Below are 18869 nucleotides of genomic sequence, written 5' to 3'. Positions count from 1 at the left end.
CCACCAAGCAAGTCCTTAACCAGACGCGCGGGGCGGGTAGGAGCCATGCGCATGCACATGCACATGCATGCCGCTCGGCGCGCCATGGATATGCATGCACAAAGTCAATGGCCTTTGGAGCCAGGAACTGCCAGATCGCTCACAAATTTAATCTCTACTCCATGTTACAATAATTGTACTGCTGGTACTGGTGAACAGGCTCGTAATAGTTGGAAAAACAAATGGCAGACGAGCGTGCGCTGGGCGGGCCTATATATACATCGGTGGCGTCCTGTAATTCAATCAAGCAGGCGGTAGCATCACATCGTAGTAGTAGCTAGAGCTAGCTAGGTCTCCTCGACGGCTCGACCCCAGTCTCAGTAGTTTCTCTTCAAGAATCAAGATGTCGCAGAGGCCGGGGAGGCACCAGAGGAGGGCGTCGCAGAGCGTGTTCTCGCTGCCGGAGAACTTCGCCAGCCTGGAGGACGTGCCGGCCGACGGCGTCGGCGAGCAGCGGAAGCCCGCCGCGGCGGGGGCGGACGCCTCCGAGCAGCAGCCCGCGAGGGCGCCGGCGGGGCGCCACCGGCGGGCAATGTCGATGGCCGTGCCCTCCAGGGACCTGGACATGATCGCGGAGGACATGGGAAGCTACAAGTACGGCGCCTGATTAGTAGCTGTGTAGTTCACGTTTGTGTGTACGTACGTACGAGTTCTTCCCTGGCTGTTGGGTAGTGTCCTGTTCTGTTCGCCGTTTGGTAGTGTTGTTCTGTGCTTTGTTTTTCGTGCTTCTCTGAATGTGTACTCCTTCCTTAATTTGCTTGCCTGACCAGAGTAAAGAAATCCCGCTGTTGCAAATTTGCGGTGTTTGTGGCAAAGGTAGAAATTTACATACGTGCCTAGGTTAGAGTAATGCGGCACAGCTCTTCGGAAGCAGGATGATTTACTGATTTTTCATTACGAAAGTACGATACAGTATTACAGATGTGTATGGAACTCCTACCGTCGCTAAGCCGAGAGCGGAGAACCGTCGCTAATCCGATGCCAGACGGAGAACGGCGACGCCACGGTGGTGCCGGCCGGTGGGCGGGGCCAGCAAGACGAGTCGATGGTAGCAGATCCGGTGAACGGTGATGGAGATCATGGAGGTGACGCGAATCTTGCGAGGCTAGGCCAACGAACGGCGAGGTGGATCCGGTAGGCAACCCGACCTGTCACCGTGAAAAAACAAATAGAAAGTGACATGGGCACAGCGCTCGTGCTATCGTGCGCATGACCTCACCCGGCCGGGCTGCTCGAAGCCCCATCGCGCGCGCTCACAGCCTCCAGTTAGTGGGCCCGCCCAGGAATGCGTCCTTTTTTTTGCACCTAGTTTTTTCGAAGGTCGTTTTAATATGGATTCAAAAAAGAATGTAAATTCAAAATATGTTCACGAATTAAAAAATATCACGGATTGAAAATATGTTCACAAATTCGTAAAGTGCTCATGAATTCAAAGAAAGTTCACAAATTCAAAAATAATTCGTGGATTCAAAAATGTTGACGAATTCAAAATTTGTTCGTGACACAATAAAAATGTCCACACATTCAAACATTGCTCGAGGATTTGAAATAGTGTTCAGGAACTCAGAAACAGTTAACGAGCTTGAAATATTATTCGTGAATTCAAAAAATGTTCATGAACAAGAACTGTTTGTGGATTTAAAAAATGTTAACGAATTCGAAAAATATTCATAAGTTCAAAATATCATCACGCTCTTGAAAAATGTTCATGAATCCCAAAAGTGTTCGCGTATTTGCAAAAATGATCAAGGATTTGAAAAAAATGTTCACGAACAATTTTTGTGTTTTGGGAACGATTTTCCAATTTGAGAATAAAAAAATTAAAAATTCCGGAAAATACGACCATTTTTTATATAATAGAATTTTTTGAAATCGCACATGAATATTCCTTTTTTATATTTTGAATTTTCTGAAAATCCCAAATATTTTGAAATGATTTATGAAAGTACGATTGATGTTATAAATTTATGAATTAATATAAACAAAAAATAAGAAAACAAAACACACAAAAAGGAAAACCCAGGCAAGAAAACAATAACTCATGAACCTTCTAGAAGGTACCAAAACCGCTCGCACGCTCTCTTCGCTCGATCTCTCATGGGGGGCCATCTACCTATGCACGTGAGCGATGCACAGCATTTCTGTGCTGGGCATGTGTGTCAAATACTCACCGCTCAAAAAAATATGTGTCAAAAATATGTGGCGGTCCATGCTAGCGCGCGCCACTACTCGGCCCATTCCACGCATGTGTCAGCTTAGCCTTCTTGGAAATGTAGGTACGAGTCGTTCAGAGTTTTCGGTTTTTGGGTGCTCTTCCGGTGATACTCGCTCCCTGTTCTCATTGTTCTGTATAATCGTCGGCCACTCTGCTGCTAGCCTGGTTTTTTTTTCGGACTATTATAATGGACGAACGTTACATTTCTAGGAACATTACCCAAGGAAGGGAACGTTTGGACCTGGGGTAGGTGCACCCGTTTTTTTTTTAAGTAACTGCAAAAAGGTTGAAAACTCATGAACTTTTTTTGGTGACAAATTTGATCACACTCGTGTAAACTTCTTTGCGAAGAAATGACTTTCATGGTACTTTTGGCCAAAAAGAATCAGCACTATATTAGAGTCACTATTCACTTCTTTTGTCATGGAAAAAAAATGTTTTTTGGTCCAGATTTCTGACCAGGGTTTATTTGTTTTTGCCAAAAAAAAGAGTGTAACACTTGATCAAGTTGGGTCTATATATCCAACACCATTGTCGTGCTAACAATGTGTTCTCATTATTGTCGGCATCTTTGTTACATTGATTATGCCCATGATCAGAAAAACAGGATATCAATGATACATAGACTAATCCTAGAGACTTGACTAGGAATATTAATGGTGTTTATGTTTTCACAAATGCAACTGAGTTTCGCCATAATCTCATATTCGTGATCATTGTAAATACAGTACAAAAATATGACCTTAATTATAAACATGATAATAAAATAATAACTCTATTGTTGCCTCTAGATATGTTTCCAACACTAAATTGGATGTTCAATTGTGTAGAGACAAAAACATATTGAACAGTAGCATCTTTCTCTGCACCACATTGTAAAGAGACGGATACTGAACCGCAAGCATATTGTCTCCTAGCTGGGTGTCCTTCCAGAAGCTCATGGATTGACCATCACCAACCTCGCAAGAACTTCTCATAAAAAAAGAAGATTTGACCTTGATCAAGCCCTTCCAATACGGTAAATCAGTTGACTTGTCCTTCTACTTGAGAGTTGATACAAGGTTTTGGAAGATAAATATTTATTATGGAGGAGTTCTTATCGGGCACCTTTCTTGTTTTGTAACTTGAATAGCCATTTAGTAAGCAATCACTTATTTTTCATTTCAAATTTTCGACACCCAACACACCTTGGTCCTTTGGCCTACACAAGATATCGCCTATACTTCCCTTTGTGCTCATGCCAAAAGAACTTAGACTCAACTCAAATCCTTTCAATGCCCCTTTGGGTATTTAAAAATGAAAATGCAGCATTGATGAGTGGATTTTCACTCATTTTTACCCATGTTTAAATCAGATATTTATGAGATTACCACTTAGATTTTTCTACTATCTTTATTATTAGAGGGGAGTTTATCATTGTAATCGTTCGACATCCACCTCCTTTCATTGTCCTCCCGCTCCATTCGACCTCTGTTTTTTCTTTTCAATATCGAAATACCCTCCCTCCCCCCCCCCCTCAGTTCATTTTTTGTTCCAATAGGTACAACAAGTTTTCTTCCGACGATCCCCTAAAACCCCCTCTTATTCAAGTGCACCCCACGATGTGGTAACCTCTCCGTGCACGCCTCACAACACCTAGGGCTGGAGGTGCTAGTCCCTAGCCACGATCCCAACCGCCGCTGTTGCCCCCACAATCCGCGCTTTTGGACCTGGCAGTTTCGAAGCTAGCAATCGATGGCCCCATGAGCTCGTTGTCCCGAGTCCCTCCCTCATATCTCCTTCCTCGTCGGATTTGATTTCTAGGACTTTGGAGAGAAGGTAGGATATGTAGGGTTGTACATTGTTACTCAGTAGGGTGGGACCCCACGAGGATGGGTAGGTCGGAAAGAAGGAGCAATAGGCCAATCAAACTTCCCTCTGGGTTGCAGGTTTAGAACATAAATGACCCAAAGAAATCTTCCCTCATGTCGACGACCCGGTCAACACATGGATGTGTATTGAGTGATACTCAAGGCACACCCCTCAACAAGACTATCCCTCACTCGCCAGGAGTGTGGTCGAACCTGGTTAAAAAACATTGCTATCTGACTCTCTCAAATGTGCATGGTTGTTGTATACGCCCATTTGTCGATTGTCGACTACGACACCTACAATCGACTCCCCAAAGGAAATTCCTCCTTAATTCGAGACAAGATTACTTGGTCCCTTACTGCTAACGACTTCTACTCGGCTTGTTATGCTGGTGAGATTCAATTTCCCCAAGGATCGAGCAACCGGGTCTCGCACATGCGTCATAGAGTAAGATTGATGGGAATGTGAAATTATACTTATGGCTGCTCTTGCAAAATAGGAACTAGACAGTGGATCGGCTACACGCGAGGTGGTGAACTTACAACACCCTATGTCGGCTATGCGATGAGGAGCAGGAGAGTGCTGACCATCTAACGCTTCGTTGTTGCTCTGCGAGGGAGGGTTTGCACTAATTATAGGGAACAAACACGTGGATGTGCCGTGCAGTGTCTTTGGCATCCTCAAATTGGGATTGGTGGATGATGATTTGCTCTCTTCGCGGTCAGCCGGCCAACCATACCGAGGTGATCGGCCTCTCAGCCTACAATGCTTGGATCATTGGAAAGAACGAAGCTGAGGGGTTTTGAGTTTAAGGAGATAACGGTGTTGGCTTTCACGGGTCTAATTCGGGGCAATGTCAAGATGTTGAATGAGGCTATCCATGGTGCCGCTATTGAGTGTGAGTGCTTGCACGGAGTTTGTTTTTCTCTGGTTTTTTCTCGGTATTTCTGGTTGTAAATTTGTAATTTCTACCCTTTTCCCATCTATATAATGCAAAGGTAGAGCTCATGCTATTCACGTGGAAAAAGATTACCATGCTTATTGGCATCGGTAGCACATTGACTCAGTCAATGGAGAATATCCACCGCTACTTATATACCCCCTCCGTAAAAAAAAAATAAGAGCGTTTAGAAATGCTCTTATATTTCTCTACCGAGGGAGTATTTCATTACTCCCTCCAATCCCAAAAAGTGTCCCACCTACACCAACCGCTAGGAGGGCTCATAGGTCGATCCAATTGATTGCCGAGGCTCGATGGAAAGGCTTCCATTCTTCAACCATATTTTAGCCCAAAAAATTATATTCTCAATTCCACATACGTTTTATGCATTTGCTGGACGGTGACAACATTTTTTCTGTGTGCAAACCCAACAGAATGTGTCGGATAACTACAACTGTGTTCTCTATTATGTTAATGCTGAGAAAACTTATATTCACCTCTTCCAGAATTGTCCATTCGCCTTAGTTGTTGGGATCATATCATCCCTATCAGAAAGAGAGGTAAATCTGTTTTCGATGAAGTTCAACCGGCAGCATCAAACCTACCGAAAGATTTTTCACTAGACATTGTGCTCATGGGATGCTGGGGAATATGGTGTGTTGGAAATGATAAGATCTTCAAAACTGATGCAGTACATATTGATAACTGGAATTACTACCTCAAAGAGGGATTGTGGGCCTGTCAGATCGAGCTAAGCAGAAGAAGGCAGAACATATTAGAATTTGGATAGAACAGAACTTGTGATTTAGTTATAACGATCCCTAGAGCTGGTATTGGATGATTTTTACTTTTGTTGTGTACATGTAAATATTTTACCTTATTAATGAAAATTTACCATAGAACAGGCTCAACTAAAAAAAGAATGTGTCCCATACAAGGCACATACTTGGTAGATGGACAAAATCACCCAATACATTTTCCAATCACTTGTTCAAGGTGCCAAGTCCTCATGTGACTGACGCCATGAATGAAACCCTTGAAAAAGATTTTAGTCCCAAGGAGATCAGTACTGCTCTTTTCCAAATGGCACCATCGAAGGCGCCGGGTATTGATGGCTTCACCGCTGGTTTTTTCCAACGACATTGGTCCATCCTTGGTGATGACTTAACGGCGGCCGTCCTGGATTTTTTGAATGGTGGTGAACTACCACCGGGTCTGAACGATACTGCCATTACACTTATACCCAAGGTACGCAACCAGTAGAAAATCTCTCAGTATCGCTCTATTGCTCTCTGTCAGGTCATTTACAAAATCGCTGCTACGGCTATCACTAACCATTTGCGGAGTATGATGGATGAAGTAATAGGGTCGGAGCAAAGCGCCTTTGTACCTGGGCATTTGATTACGGACAACGTCTTGGTAGCTTATGAAAGTATACATGCAACGAAAAAGTGGAGAAGAGGCAACACTGCTTATTGCGCTGCTCAAGGCCTATGATCGAGTCGAATGGCATTATTTGGAGGCCATAATGTCCAGGCTAATTATGAAGTGTGTGACATCTATGAGATTCTCAGTCAAGGTGAATGGCACACTTCTTCCTTTCTTCCAACCAACTAGAGGACTTCGCCAAGGGGATCCCAGCTCCCCCTTCCTTTTCCTCATTTGCGCGGAAGGCTTTACATCTCTGATGAATAATTTTGGTGGTCCTCATATTCATCGTGGTATCCGGGTGTGTGCACGCTCGCCATGGGTTAATCACCTACTAGATAGAAAGTGCCGCCAGCCGCACCCCATACGGTCCGTTTTAGCTAACCCAGTAGCAGACATTTTATAGGATCAGGCAGAAATGCAGAGCATGCAAATAAGTAGATCTAACTGGCAAATAGATAGTAGTATTCACTTAAACATTTGGTAGGATGCAACCAGAATTACCAAGAATACCGAGATTGCATGAGACATACAACAATAGTACTCTGCATTTAGCAATCTGGGATGCTAACACAAAACGTCCAGGAAGTAAGTTCACAAAAGATGAGAAAAACTTATATAACAATTCATACAGATAATGGTAGAATATAGGATGGCACGGTCGTCAGTGTAGAGTCAAGTGCCTTCCAGTAGCAGCTTCTTTGGAGGCATTGGTAGCTGCAGCTATGTCAATCGCCGTGGTGTCTATGGAGAAAGCAGTCATTTGGTTATAGACGCATATGAACATGAGAGGGTCATCGGTGTAGAGGCATATGATTCCCAACAGCAAACTGCATGAAGATCCATCCATCGGTAATCAATCAATGGTGAGATGCATGTGGAAAAAGCATCACTATTTGATTATAGATGTTCACTTTGTTGAATAAAAAAACATACACCTGGGTACTTATGTATAACTTCCAATCAATAGGAAGGAAAAAAATCCAAGTTCAATCACTATTATGTATTGGTTCAACAATTGAACTCACACGAGTACAACAATTTCAAGAACACATACATCTCCCTAAACGGGGAGAAGGGCAAACAGAACTGAAAAAATCAAGCCATAACTATCATGCGGAGTTGCTTAAAGTAATGGTTGCAGATAGTAACAAAATAGGATTGTAGAAATCACCTTTAAGAGTTTTAGCAGCATCAAACATGCAGAATGATCTGTTATCAACACCGTCTAGTCATGTGCAATGTAAAACTTTAATGCCAATATAACAATCTCTATTCTAGATTTGATTTCATTTTAGATTTAAACAAATTAACCATGGAGGGGTTAATGATGCTATCACACAAGCACGCCATAAGCTGCTTAATTCGACATGTCCCTATATATGCAAACATGAAGGCCTACTATTTACTCCAAATGCCAATATAACATTTCTATTCTAGATTTGATTTGATTTTACATTTTAAACAAATTCACCATGGAGGGGTTTAATGCTGCTATTGCTATCACACAAGCACGACATAAGTTGCTTAATTGGACATGTCCCTATATATGCAAACATCAAGGCCAAATACTTACAAACAAAAAGATAGTATACTAGGAAGCACTGGTTCAACAAAACACGTGTGTGCAATCAGGGCGCAGTTAGTAGGAGGAAGGAATCCTTTCCATGGCACCTTTGTAATTTTCCTCTTGTTTTCTTCTTGCTGACTTGATCGATCTTTTCTTACTAACAACATGACCAGTCCTTCCCCAGAAATTTTCTTCCTCAATCTTGTTAGCATGAGAGTAGAATGATCCAAGAAATCAAAGCCCTGCCATGTTGTGCCTGTTTCCAAATATGTCTCAGAAAATTAAGCTACTTGAACATGTAAAGAATCTATAACAAAAATAAACAAATAACTATGTGAATGAGTTCCAAGGAATGAAACAACACATGAATATTACAAAATAAATAAATATAACATCACATGAGTGTAGCCAGATGAGTATATTCCTAGTTTTATTAGAAGCATAAATTAGGTGAGAAGCTTTCAGACCTGTAATGTAAGTACTGATTATGCAATTCAGAACTAAACTGAGCTGGCCTTTCAGTGATAGCTACTACCATACAGAAGTTGAAGAAATCGCTATATGTACAACAGTTTTGGCAAGACAAAATTCAGGCCTAAAAATGCATATCTCAACCCTTGATGTTTCTAGAAATCTGCATCTCACATCGACTAAATATTACAGTACATGGAAAAATTTCACATCAGACATAATTTGACATAAGGCAGCCATGTAAGCATCACTACTTAATATCAGGAAACTGTGGCATCAAAGATCAAAATAGAGTACATTTTCTTAGCCCATTTGATTCCATTGGTAAGCATCCAGTAGACAATGCTACCACCCCAATCCAGTGCAGGATTAACTGATTAACAACTATGGAGAAAAACATACAGAATGGAAAAACCTTATGGCCAGAGAATATACAGCAGCTCACCTTGGCTATTGTTGAGTGCCGAGGAGGCGAGGCACCTAATGCACAACAGGGTGAATCAAAGGATGGAACAGAGGTGAGAGGACAAGGGGGACTGAATCCGTCGATTCTTCACGCCGAGCGGCGTTTGCGATGAACGTGTAGATCCATATCCTACTGCGAGATGACAAATGGAATAAGGGACGACGGCAAAGAGGGGCGGAGGCGAGCGAGAGGCATTAGAAGCAAAGCAGACAAAGGCAGAACCTTGAGCTTGGTACTGGGGCCAATGTGTGTGCAACCGGGGCGCAGCTAGTAGGAGGAATCTGAATCTTTCACATGCCCCTCCCCATTGTCTTCCTCTTGATTTCTAGTTAACTTGCTCGATCTTCTTCTTCGCAGCAACAACACAGGTTCTTCCCTTAAATTTCTTTTCTTCCTTGGTCTTGTTAGCGAGAGGGCAGACTGATCCAAAATCAAGGCCTGCCATGACCTGCCTATTTCCAAACCTAACTGTTAGAAAATTAGGCTAGTTGAATATGTAAAGAATCAATTATACAATTCAGAACAGAATAAAGTTGCAAGGTAGACATTTGTAGCTACCACCATAACTCTGACTTGGCAGAGCAAAAAACTTGATATATGTATTAGTTTCTAAAACAGAACGTAAAGTGCACATTTATAATTAGCAGATTTTGACAATGAATGGAACCTATAGCGATCGCCACTGGGCAAGACATGAATAATTCATATATACTACCAAGAGATCTGAAGAAAATGTAGTGTAGCATGAAGATAATGAGTTAGCCAAGCTGTGGCATCACATGAAACATTTATCTGATTATTCTTATTGTGCAAGGCATACCAGGACTAAAAAAATTAAGATATAGCAAGCGGGCCATATACATTATTGCTGGTCAAACAAAAACAGTTCCTAGCTGAGTGGAATCTCCAAAATTCTAAAAATGATTATCAGATAACACGATTGTTTTTAACTGAATAGAATCTTCAAAATTCTGAAAATGGGAATAAGGAGCATAAGAGGACATGATTGTTTTACTATATTAATTAATAATATCAAAAAATGAGGGCCATCAATGCTTATTATTAGCAAAATTTTGGTCCATCCTATTGATCTATGTTCTCATAATTAATCATCACTGCACAACAATACTATAGGATGCAGTGCGTACCAATCATGTACACTGTTTTCTCTTAGTGAATAAACATCATGTAGAAAACGACAAATCATCATTATTGTCCATTATTCTTTAACTAAAAATGAAGCAACAGGAAGCAACACACATAATAAGCACTTAAGAAAAGCAAGCACAGAGACACATAGAAGGGAAGGTATACCTGCAGGATGTGGCTGCTGGAGCATATGGGCTGCTGTGACAAACCCAACATAGTCTTTCTCTCTAGAATTTCTTCGCCATAACGAAACCTGACACATATTTAAAGCAAGGGCCACTTAAAAATATTGCTCTGGGATCTCCCATGAACAATAGCAGAACTATTCAAGAATAAATGCTACTACTCTTGCAAGGAGAATAAACATGTGAAACAATAGAGCAACTATACCTTGTGAGGGCCAGTTCTTGAGAAGGATGGGACAGGAATGTCCTCGTGAGTCATGACAATAGAAAAAATGCTACTACTCAGGGATCATCGGATCACACCACACACACAGAGAGAGAGAGAGAAAGGAGAGAGGAGCTCACCTAGCAAAGACCTCCATCGTCCACTTCTAGAGTCCAGATGTGGTATGTATCCGAGCCGAGCGCACATTGATGGAGCACTCCTCCCGTCGATGGCGACGCACCGGCTGCTCGGTGGCAGGAGAGGAACGGAGGAGGGTAGGGCGGGTGGAGAAGAGGACCTGCAGCGGAGAACTCTCCTGTGACATACGGCGGCGAGCGGCGCTCCTCCTACCTAGTGTCAAGGGGGTGGAGAGGGGAGAAGATGTCGCAGCTGTCGGTGTCAAAACCGGCGGATCTCGGGTAGGGGGTCCCAAGCTGTGCATCTAAGGTCGATGGTAACAGGAGACGGGGGACACAATGTTTATCCAGGTTCGGACCCTCTCGATGGAGGTAATACCCTACTTCCTGCTTGATTGATCTTGATGAATATGAGGATTACAAGAGTTGATCTACCACGAGATCGTAATGGCTAAACCCTAGATGCCTAGCCTGTATGATTGAGATTCTGTCCTACGGACTAAACCCTCCGGCTTATATAGACACCGGAGGGGCCTAGGGTTGTACAGAGTCGGTTTACACAGGAAGGAATCTTCATATCCGAATGCCAAGATTGCCTTCTACGCAAAGGAGAGTCCCATCCGGACACGGGAGGAAGTCTTTTGTCTTGTATCTTCATGGCACATCAGTTCGGCCCACGTCATATAGCTCGGACGCCCGAGGACCCCTTAATCCAGGACTCCCTCAGTAGCCCCTGAACCAGGCTTCAATGACGATGTGTCCGGCGCGCAGATTGTCTTCGGCATTGCAAGGTGGGTTCCTCCTCCGAATACTTCAAAGTAGTCCTCAAACATAGAAAATGTGTCCGGCTATGCAAAACAAGCTTCATCCGTAAAGAGTATAATGTTTAATAAGCCCCATCTACTGATATCTCTTGTGGTGAGACGCCATGTCTCTGCGCGGTCATTATTTCAAACCGTTTTTAGCCTCCCGCTCCAAATTTCGAGATGCGGTTTCCATTGGCACGTCTTGTTGAAGCAGAGATCGTGTCCCCTTATCACGGGATTCTCATCAATACGGGCGTGGGTAATCCCACCGTGTCGTCTGCACGACCCTTGGGGAACAGACGAGTTTTAAGGCGAGTGGGGAGGCGCTTGATATCCACTGCCTTTATAAGAGGATAAGGATCCACTCTGTCACCCACACCTTCTTTCTCTCTGCCCACCCATTCTCGAGCTCCACTGCCCAAGCTTCCATCCTTTCCGCCTGTCAGGACCGGATTTTCGGGATATAAATTTCCCAGAAAGCGGCCTTTGTGCTCACCAGCCCCAGGATTACTATTAGCTGATGAGGCACCAACTTGATACAAGAATTCCAAGCAAAGTACAAAAATATGTAGTACAAGACCATTGTGGCATAGGAATACAACACTTGGTTTCTAGTGGTTGATGGCGGAAGCGGTTTGTGGTTCATCTGCGTCTATGGGACTCCATTTCCCACCAGAACAGCTGACCAGGATAACTCCTATCTTCGCGAGGCTGCTATCATCTTTACATGGGTTCCGGGGCTGTCGTCGTAACGCTCTGTCCACGCAAGAAATCTAGCCAAGACAATAGCCAGGGACAAGCCAGTGAGTACGTTTGAATGTACTCGCAAACATTAAGAACACGGGTATAATATAACAAGGGATAATCATGCACCGAAATATTCATGATCATAACGTCTGTCACGAATTAAACGAAAATCTGCGATGCACGCACGCAGTAAAAATATGAACATGCAATACGGGAGTAAAAATAGAATGCACCGACCGAGTGTCTGAAATGACTCCTCGAAAGGTTGCAAATAAATTTAACAATGCCGCAGTCGGGCGTCTGAGCGACACCACATAAAGGGCTTATAAGGGATAAATAAATAACAAACATGCCGCAGTCGGGCGTCTGAGCGACGCCACATAAAGGGCTTATAAGGGATAAATAAATAACAAACATGCCGCAGTCGGGCGTCTGAGCGACGCCACATAAAGGGCTTATAAGGGATAAATAAATAACAAACATGCCGCAGTCGGGCGTCTGAGCGACGCCACATAAAGGGCTTATAAGGGATAAATAAATAACAAACATGCCGCAGTCGGGCGTCTGAGCGACGCCACATAAAGGGCTTATATAAGAATAATCACAGTGAATATCCAGGAGGTAGAACCGTCCCAGGGATACTCAATAATTCAAATAATGCAGATGGTTAGTCCATAATAATAAACATAATCCTCATACGTCACAGATCATAAACAATATCTAGTCTAGCCGTTTCTCCATCCGAAGACCTTCACTAGATTCTAGTTAGCCGTGTCTCCATCCGAAAACCGTCACTAGACTCATCTCAGACTGTAGTCCTTACCCATGAACATGGCTATCCACATAGATATGACCTCTGCAGAGGGTGTACTCTTTTCCCACGAGTAACGGATTTATTTAGTCCATCGGGACTAATTCCGCCTACGGCCTTTTAATTGAAAACACGCCTGACCTGCACACACCAGCTTAACTTACCGGTGTCTGGAATCACCCACGACACTTGTCAAGCAAAACTCTAAGTGGGTAGGCTACAACCTCGACGTAGCATGGGATCAAATTTATATCGCGCGCTCTAAGGGGTGCCCCCCTCTCGGTCCCAACCGGAAACGCCCATGCCCCCGGACCAGGTGGCATGCCTACCGGATGCATCCGGTATCTTCCACCATGGCCTCTCTGTACGGTGTGTGCCTTGGTAAGGGGTTGACAACTTACTGAACCGTACCCTACCTGCGGCAGGGACAAGTGGTAGTACAAAACAAGTAGGGGAAGATACTGATCAAGACTCGACCTACGGCCGACTCAGGAGGTCCAAGAATTCCCGAAATATTGGCATAACCAATATATTCCCATTAACAGATAAACTTACCACTCATCAATCCTCACCATGCCATACCGGACTTACTCGTCTCAACGAGAAACTAGGGACAAGCTCGTGTCTACCCAAGACCACGACTTTCCCGGCTTCCTTCTGGTATGCACGAGAGGCTCACGAGGATGATCACTAACACCAGCATATTCATTACTAACAGCAAAGCATCTCCAATATGCACTCATGTGCGTGACTTTACCGTTACATAAAAATAACGTATGCTCCAAGTCAAAGTGGTGCTGTAACCGTATCAAAACACCACACAAAAATATTATGCCAGAGTTCAGAATGCTTGCCTTCAAGTGTATGCAAGGGTGCACCTTTTGAAAGTCTTCTTCACTCTCCATTTCCTATTTTGAAAAATATTCAAATAACAAATATTTCATACACAGTACAAAAGTTGTCCCAATTTTTTTTGAAATAAATCTTAAATAAACTAGATGAAATTTGAGAGAGGTAGGAAAAAGAATCAACTCATTTGGAGTTTTATTCTAAAAGATATAGCCAGTCAAAGTTTGGTCAAAGTTCTGTTTTTAAATAAAACAGAAATTGTGCGAGCAAGGGCCAGGGGCGGGACGCGGCGAGTGCGGCAGTGCGACGCGGCGGCTCGGTGCGCGCGCGTGCAAAACGTGCTGGGCGCGCCCAGAGCACGCACGGGACGTGCTCGACGAAATGCCAGGGCAGCCTAGAGTGCGAGGGTGAGGCTGGCAATTAACAGGACTAGGATAGGGATAGCTAGGAGTTTAGTGGACAAGGTTGCTGGGTCAGTGGAACAAGATCATAGTGCAAACTAGGAAACATGCCCAAAACTGACTGTGCACACCAAGTGTTCGACAGAAAGCCAAGTCCATTTAGGCAACTCTTGGAGTGGCCAAAATCTCCAGATCAGGGTCTCTCCAGATGTAGGTGATGATGGCAAGATCATTTGGGAAAAACCAGAAACTTGCTAGTGCAAATTTTGCAAAACTTCAGTTTTGGACAGAAAGAAAAAGGTCTCATTGCATGCACTTAAAATCCTCCAATGGGTCCACTCTCTAGGACTTAAGGGTTTTGTAGGGAGGGCCACAAGCAGGAAAGAGCTCATGGGCACTAGAGCAAAATAAAATAGGGTTGCAGTACAAATCACCAAACTGGACCAGAATAAAAAGGAGGTTGATTCACTCAAATATTTCAAAGAACAACACTGGGTTTTTGCATGAAGTTTAATCATATGCATCTACTGACATCCCCAAACACTTGGAAGAATTTTTAAAGAAATATTTAAATAGGTTGTTGTGCAAAGATGCCTACTGGACCAGATTTGAAAAGTTGATGTATAGCTCAAATCTCCAATAACCAAAAGATATTTTTGCATAAAAGTGATGTGGAAACATCACATGACATCCCCAAATTTTGGTGAAATTTTTAAAAGCATTTATCAAATGGTTGCAGTGCAAAATAGGCTCCAATTTTATGAAAGATCATTTTAAAAGAGTAAAGCTCAAGAAAAGGCAAACCTTGCAATTAAATCCACTGATGAAGAATTGTTTTTCATAGAGAGAGTATATAAATCCAATAATACTTTTGGGAAGTTTCCACTTGAGGTAAAAACCCACAATATCAGAAGGGTAGATCTAGACAAATGGAAAAGTCTAATTTCCTGGCAAAAATTTTAATTAATAAAACAAGGTCAAAATTTTGGGGTGTCACACCGCCTCAAAAAAAAAGCACTCCGGACATGTCCGGATCTGGAGCGCAGGGCAAGTGGATGGCCTCCTCCGTCATGGAGAAGGACATTACGAAGCTCTGGGAGGCGGGGTACTTGGCCCAGGAAATCGCCCACCGGCTTCCGGCCAAGGGGCAGATTGTCCCCACCCCTAAGCCCCATGAGAGGGTGGTGTTCATTCCCCACTTCGTCCGCGGGTTAGGGTTTCCTCTCCACCCATTCGTCTGCAGACTCATGTTCTACTATGGGCTAGATTTCCATGATCTGGCCCCAAATTCCTTCCTCAACATCTCGGCATTCATTGTCGTGTGCGAGGCCTTCCTCCGCATCCCACCCCACTTCGGATTGTGGCTGAAGATCTTCAATGTAAAGCCGAAAGTGGTGGGCGGTCAACACGCAGAGTGCGGAGGCGCTATGGTGAGCAAGTTGTCCAACGTCCCATGGCCCAAAGGTACCTTCATGGAGACCGTCAAAGGGTGGCAGCAGCAGTGGTTCTACGTCACAGAGCCCCGCGACACCACCTGGGCCGCGGCCCCTGAATTCAAGTCCGGGGCCCCAATGCGGCTCACCTCCTGGCTAGAGAATGGACTGGACTGGGCTTCGTCGGACGAGCTGATAGCGTTGCAGACGCGCATCAAGAGCATGGTGGACAAGAACATCAAGCTTGTCAATGTGATCCAGGTGATCCTTTTTCGCCGGATCTTCCTTGCCAAAGCCGGACTTGCAATTTGTGGGAGTTCGATCCGGCCAAGCACCAGACCTTGCAATAGTTCTTCGGCGCTACGCACGAAGGCATCTGGAAGGTGCTTTTTAAGGCCAATGAGACATGGCCGAAGACGACCGAGGACCGTGGTTACAACCTGACCCATCCCGCCAGTCCAGTAAGTTTTTCGTATTTCAAGGTGTATCCTTCACCTGTACATTCAAGAAAGATATCTAAGCTTCCCTATCTGTCTTTTTAGGGCTGGACGACGAAGGGGGAGCGGATCCAGTGTCCGGCTCCGCTGCCCGAAAACCCAGCAATCCCACTTCTGACGAAGATGCTGGTTCCAGCGCCCTACTAGGCACCAGAGAAGAAGGCCAAGGAGACCAGAAGTGGCCTCCTCTGTAAAGGCACTTCGGACGTGATGTCCGAAGACGCCGAAACCCATTCCTCCCCCGCCACCAATACGACGAGGAGGAGGAGGAGGAAAGCAACTCTCCCCCCGAGGGGGGAAGGAAGAAAAGGACGACCTCCACGAATCTGGAGGCAGAGGCGTCCTAGAAGGGGAAGATCTCCCTCGCGGACAACTCCGCATTGGACACTGATAGCAGCTCTGAGTGGCGCCCCAGGGAGAAGCCCCTGGCCGAATCGTAAGTACACAAAGGCACTTATACACACATATATCCAACTTCTTTACTTCATGGTTTTAATATGTTGAATCATGCGCTGCAGTCCGCCCCACGCCCGCCCCCAGCAATACTCATCTTCGGGGAATTCGCTGGATCCAAATGTGATGGACAGCGGGTCGCTTCCGGCAGCCTCCTCTCCCAAGGACATGGACAACGCCGAGGTGTTGTCCTGAAGGACCTCCCCAGGCCAGGGAGAGGTACATGAGGCCGTCAGGGTGGCGCCAGAGGGTGATATCTCGGCCGCTGGACACATGGGGGAGCAAATCCCCCCGAAGACTGGCGATGGGGGCCATATCCAATTCGGCCCCCAGCCGAATACTGTTCCGGAGGCCCATACGGCCCTGGAATCAGGCAAGCAGCCTCCTTCGAAAGAAAGAGGTGCACCTATTCCACCGGTGACCTCTGTCCATCCAGAGGCACCGGATACTTTACTGGAAGCACTGCAAAGTGCTTCCATTGTTGAGGAACACCATACCCTCATGGGTACGGTGGTTGAGAGGGTTCAGTCCGCTAAGAGCGGACTGACCAAAGCCTGCACCGGCCTTCTAACAGGCTTTGAGGTATGCGACGTAATTTATGAAAAAAGAATGTCATAGTATAGATAGTGGCCCCTGAGACTCTGTCCAGTGTTCGAAAAGAAAAGCCGGACAGAGGATCAAATCATTTTCGCAAGAGACTAACCATACATGTCTATGCGAATAAGCAGGCGTCGATGCTAGCTGTGACCTCCCATTCTGCCGAAGTCTCCAAACTGAAGCAGAGTCTGGAGCAGGCCGAGGAAGAGCTCGGCCATGTGAAAAAACAACTAGACGACAAGCAAGGTATGCAATGACCTATTCAGATGTAGAAAGATATGAATTGCTTGTGTTGATCATGTTATCATGATATTTCGTAGGAGCTGCGTCCGAGGTGGAGTCCCTTAAGAACGCACTGGCCGAGGCCCAGAAAAGAGCGGCGAAGGAACAAGCCGCCCGCGAAAAGCACAAGGCAAGGGTCGGGGAGGTCCAACAGGAGCTTCAGGACGCCGTAAACAAATGCGAGTCCTTGGAGCGCAAGATTTTGGACCAAGAGTCCGAACTAGCTAAAGCCCACCAAAGTGCACAAGAGGCCCGGGTTGAGGCCCAGGGCGCCCTCCAGAAAATCCAGGAGGCCAAGAAAATTGCAGCGGGTAAGGCCTTTATTATGCAGAGCAAATATGTGAGGAAAAGGTACCTCTTACTGACCGGGATTTGGAGTTCTCCAGGAGCGTTTGCGGATCTGCTGCGCAGTGTTGCTGATGTTGCGGAATTGTTCCGAGCCGAAGAGGGGAGCTCAACAGAGAAGTTGTTCTGGTCGCAATACCTTGCGCCAGAGCATCCAGTGCCCTTTGGCGATCAGCTGAAACAGCTGACCGAACTGCATAGGGTGGCCGAATTTGCCATGAAGGATTTGATAATCTGTCTGTGGCCTGCCGAAGCCATACCCAGCAGCTACTTCGGGCTCGTGAAGCGGCTGGTCGATGCCTGCCCTCGGCTTGATGCCATCAAGCGGTCGGTCTGCATCGAAGGTGCGTGGATGGCCTTCGCCCGTGTCAAGGTGCAGTGGGCGAAGATGAACGTCGTCAAGCTCGTGACCGAGGGACCGCCCGCGGGCAAGGAGCACCGTACGCCAGAGCGGTATTTTGATGATGTCCTGGAGGGATCCCGCATTGTAGAGGGCCAGTGCGCAAAAGACATTATCTTTGAATGAATACATTCATGTTATCCCGTCTTGTATTATGAAACAAAGCCGATATGTAATATAATGCTTGTTGTTTATTTAAAATTTTGCCTCATGTGTGGTCGTTTTATTAAATCTGAGAGTCAGCCAGTCATCGGCTTCAGCCCCCACGTAGGTAGTACGGGGGTGTTCGGGTTGAAACCTAACACTACAAAAAAAAGACACATCCATGACATTTTGGGCCGAACGAAAAAAAATTATGTCATAGTTATGACACTTCTATGATGATAATTGTGACAAAACCCGGTATCATCATAGATGTGGTGGTGTCCTACTTCTATGACAAAAAATCATGACAGAAAATGGGCTTTTCGTCCTGGGCGGGCCAGAGACGCAGGTGCATGACATTCTTTGGGCTGTCCATGACGGAAAAAACCATGGTAGAAGCGAGGGCGAGGAAAATATCAGGGGAGTTCCCGGTTACGGTGGCTGGTTG

The 18869-nt window shown here is 45.1% G+C and overlaps 1 protein-coding gene across 1 annotated transcript; it reads left to right on the top strand.

The window, feature by feature from the left end:
• Nucleotides 1–304: 304 nt before the first annotated feature.
• LOC123074955 (uncharacterized) lies at nucleotides 305–834 on the top strand. Its single transcript, XM_044497673.1, has one exon. The coding sequence runs from the start codon at nucleotides 383–385 to the stop codon at nucleotides 644–646; it is 264 nt and encodes an 87-aa protein (XP_044353608.1). The 5' UTR covers nucleotides 305–382; the 3' UTR covers nucleotides 647–834.
• Nucleotides 835–18869: the final 18035 nt, after the last annotated feature.

The sequence above is a fragment of the Triticum aestivum genome, chromosome 3D (assembly GCF_018294505.1).
Source record: "Triticum aestivum cultivar Chinese Spring chromosome 3D, IWGSC CS RefSeq v2.1, whole genome shotgun sequence".
NCBI lineage: Eukaryota > Viridiplantae > Streptophyta > Magnoliopsida > Poales > Poaceae > Triticum > Triticum aestivum.
This window is presented reverse-complemented; position numbering and strand designations above follow the sequence as displayed.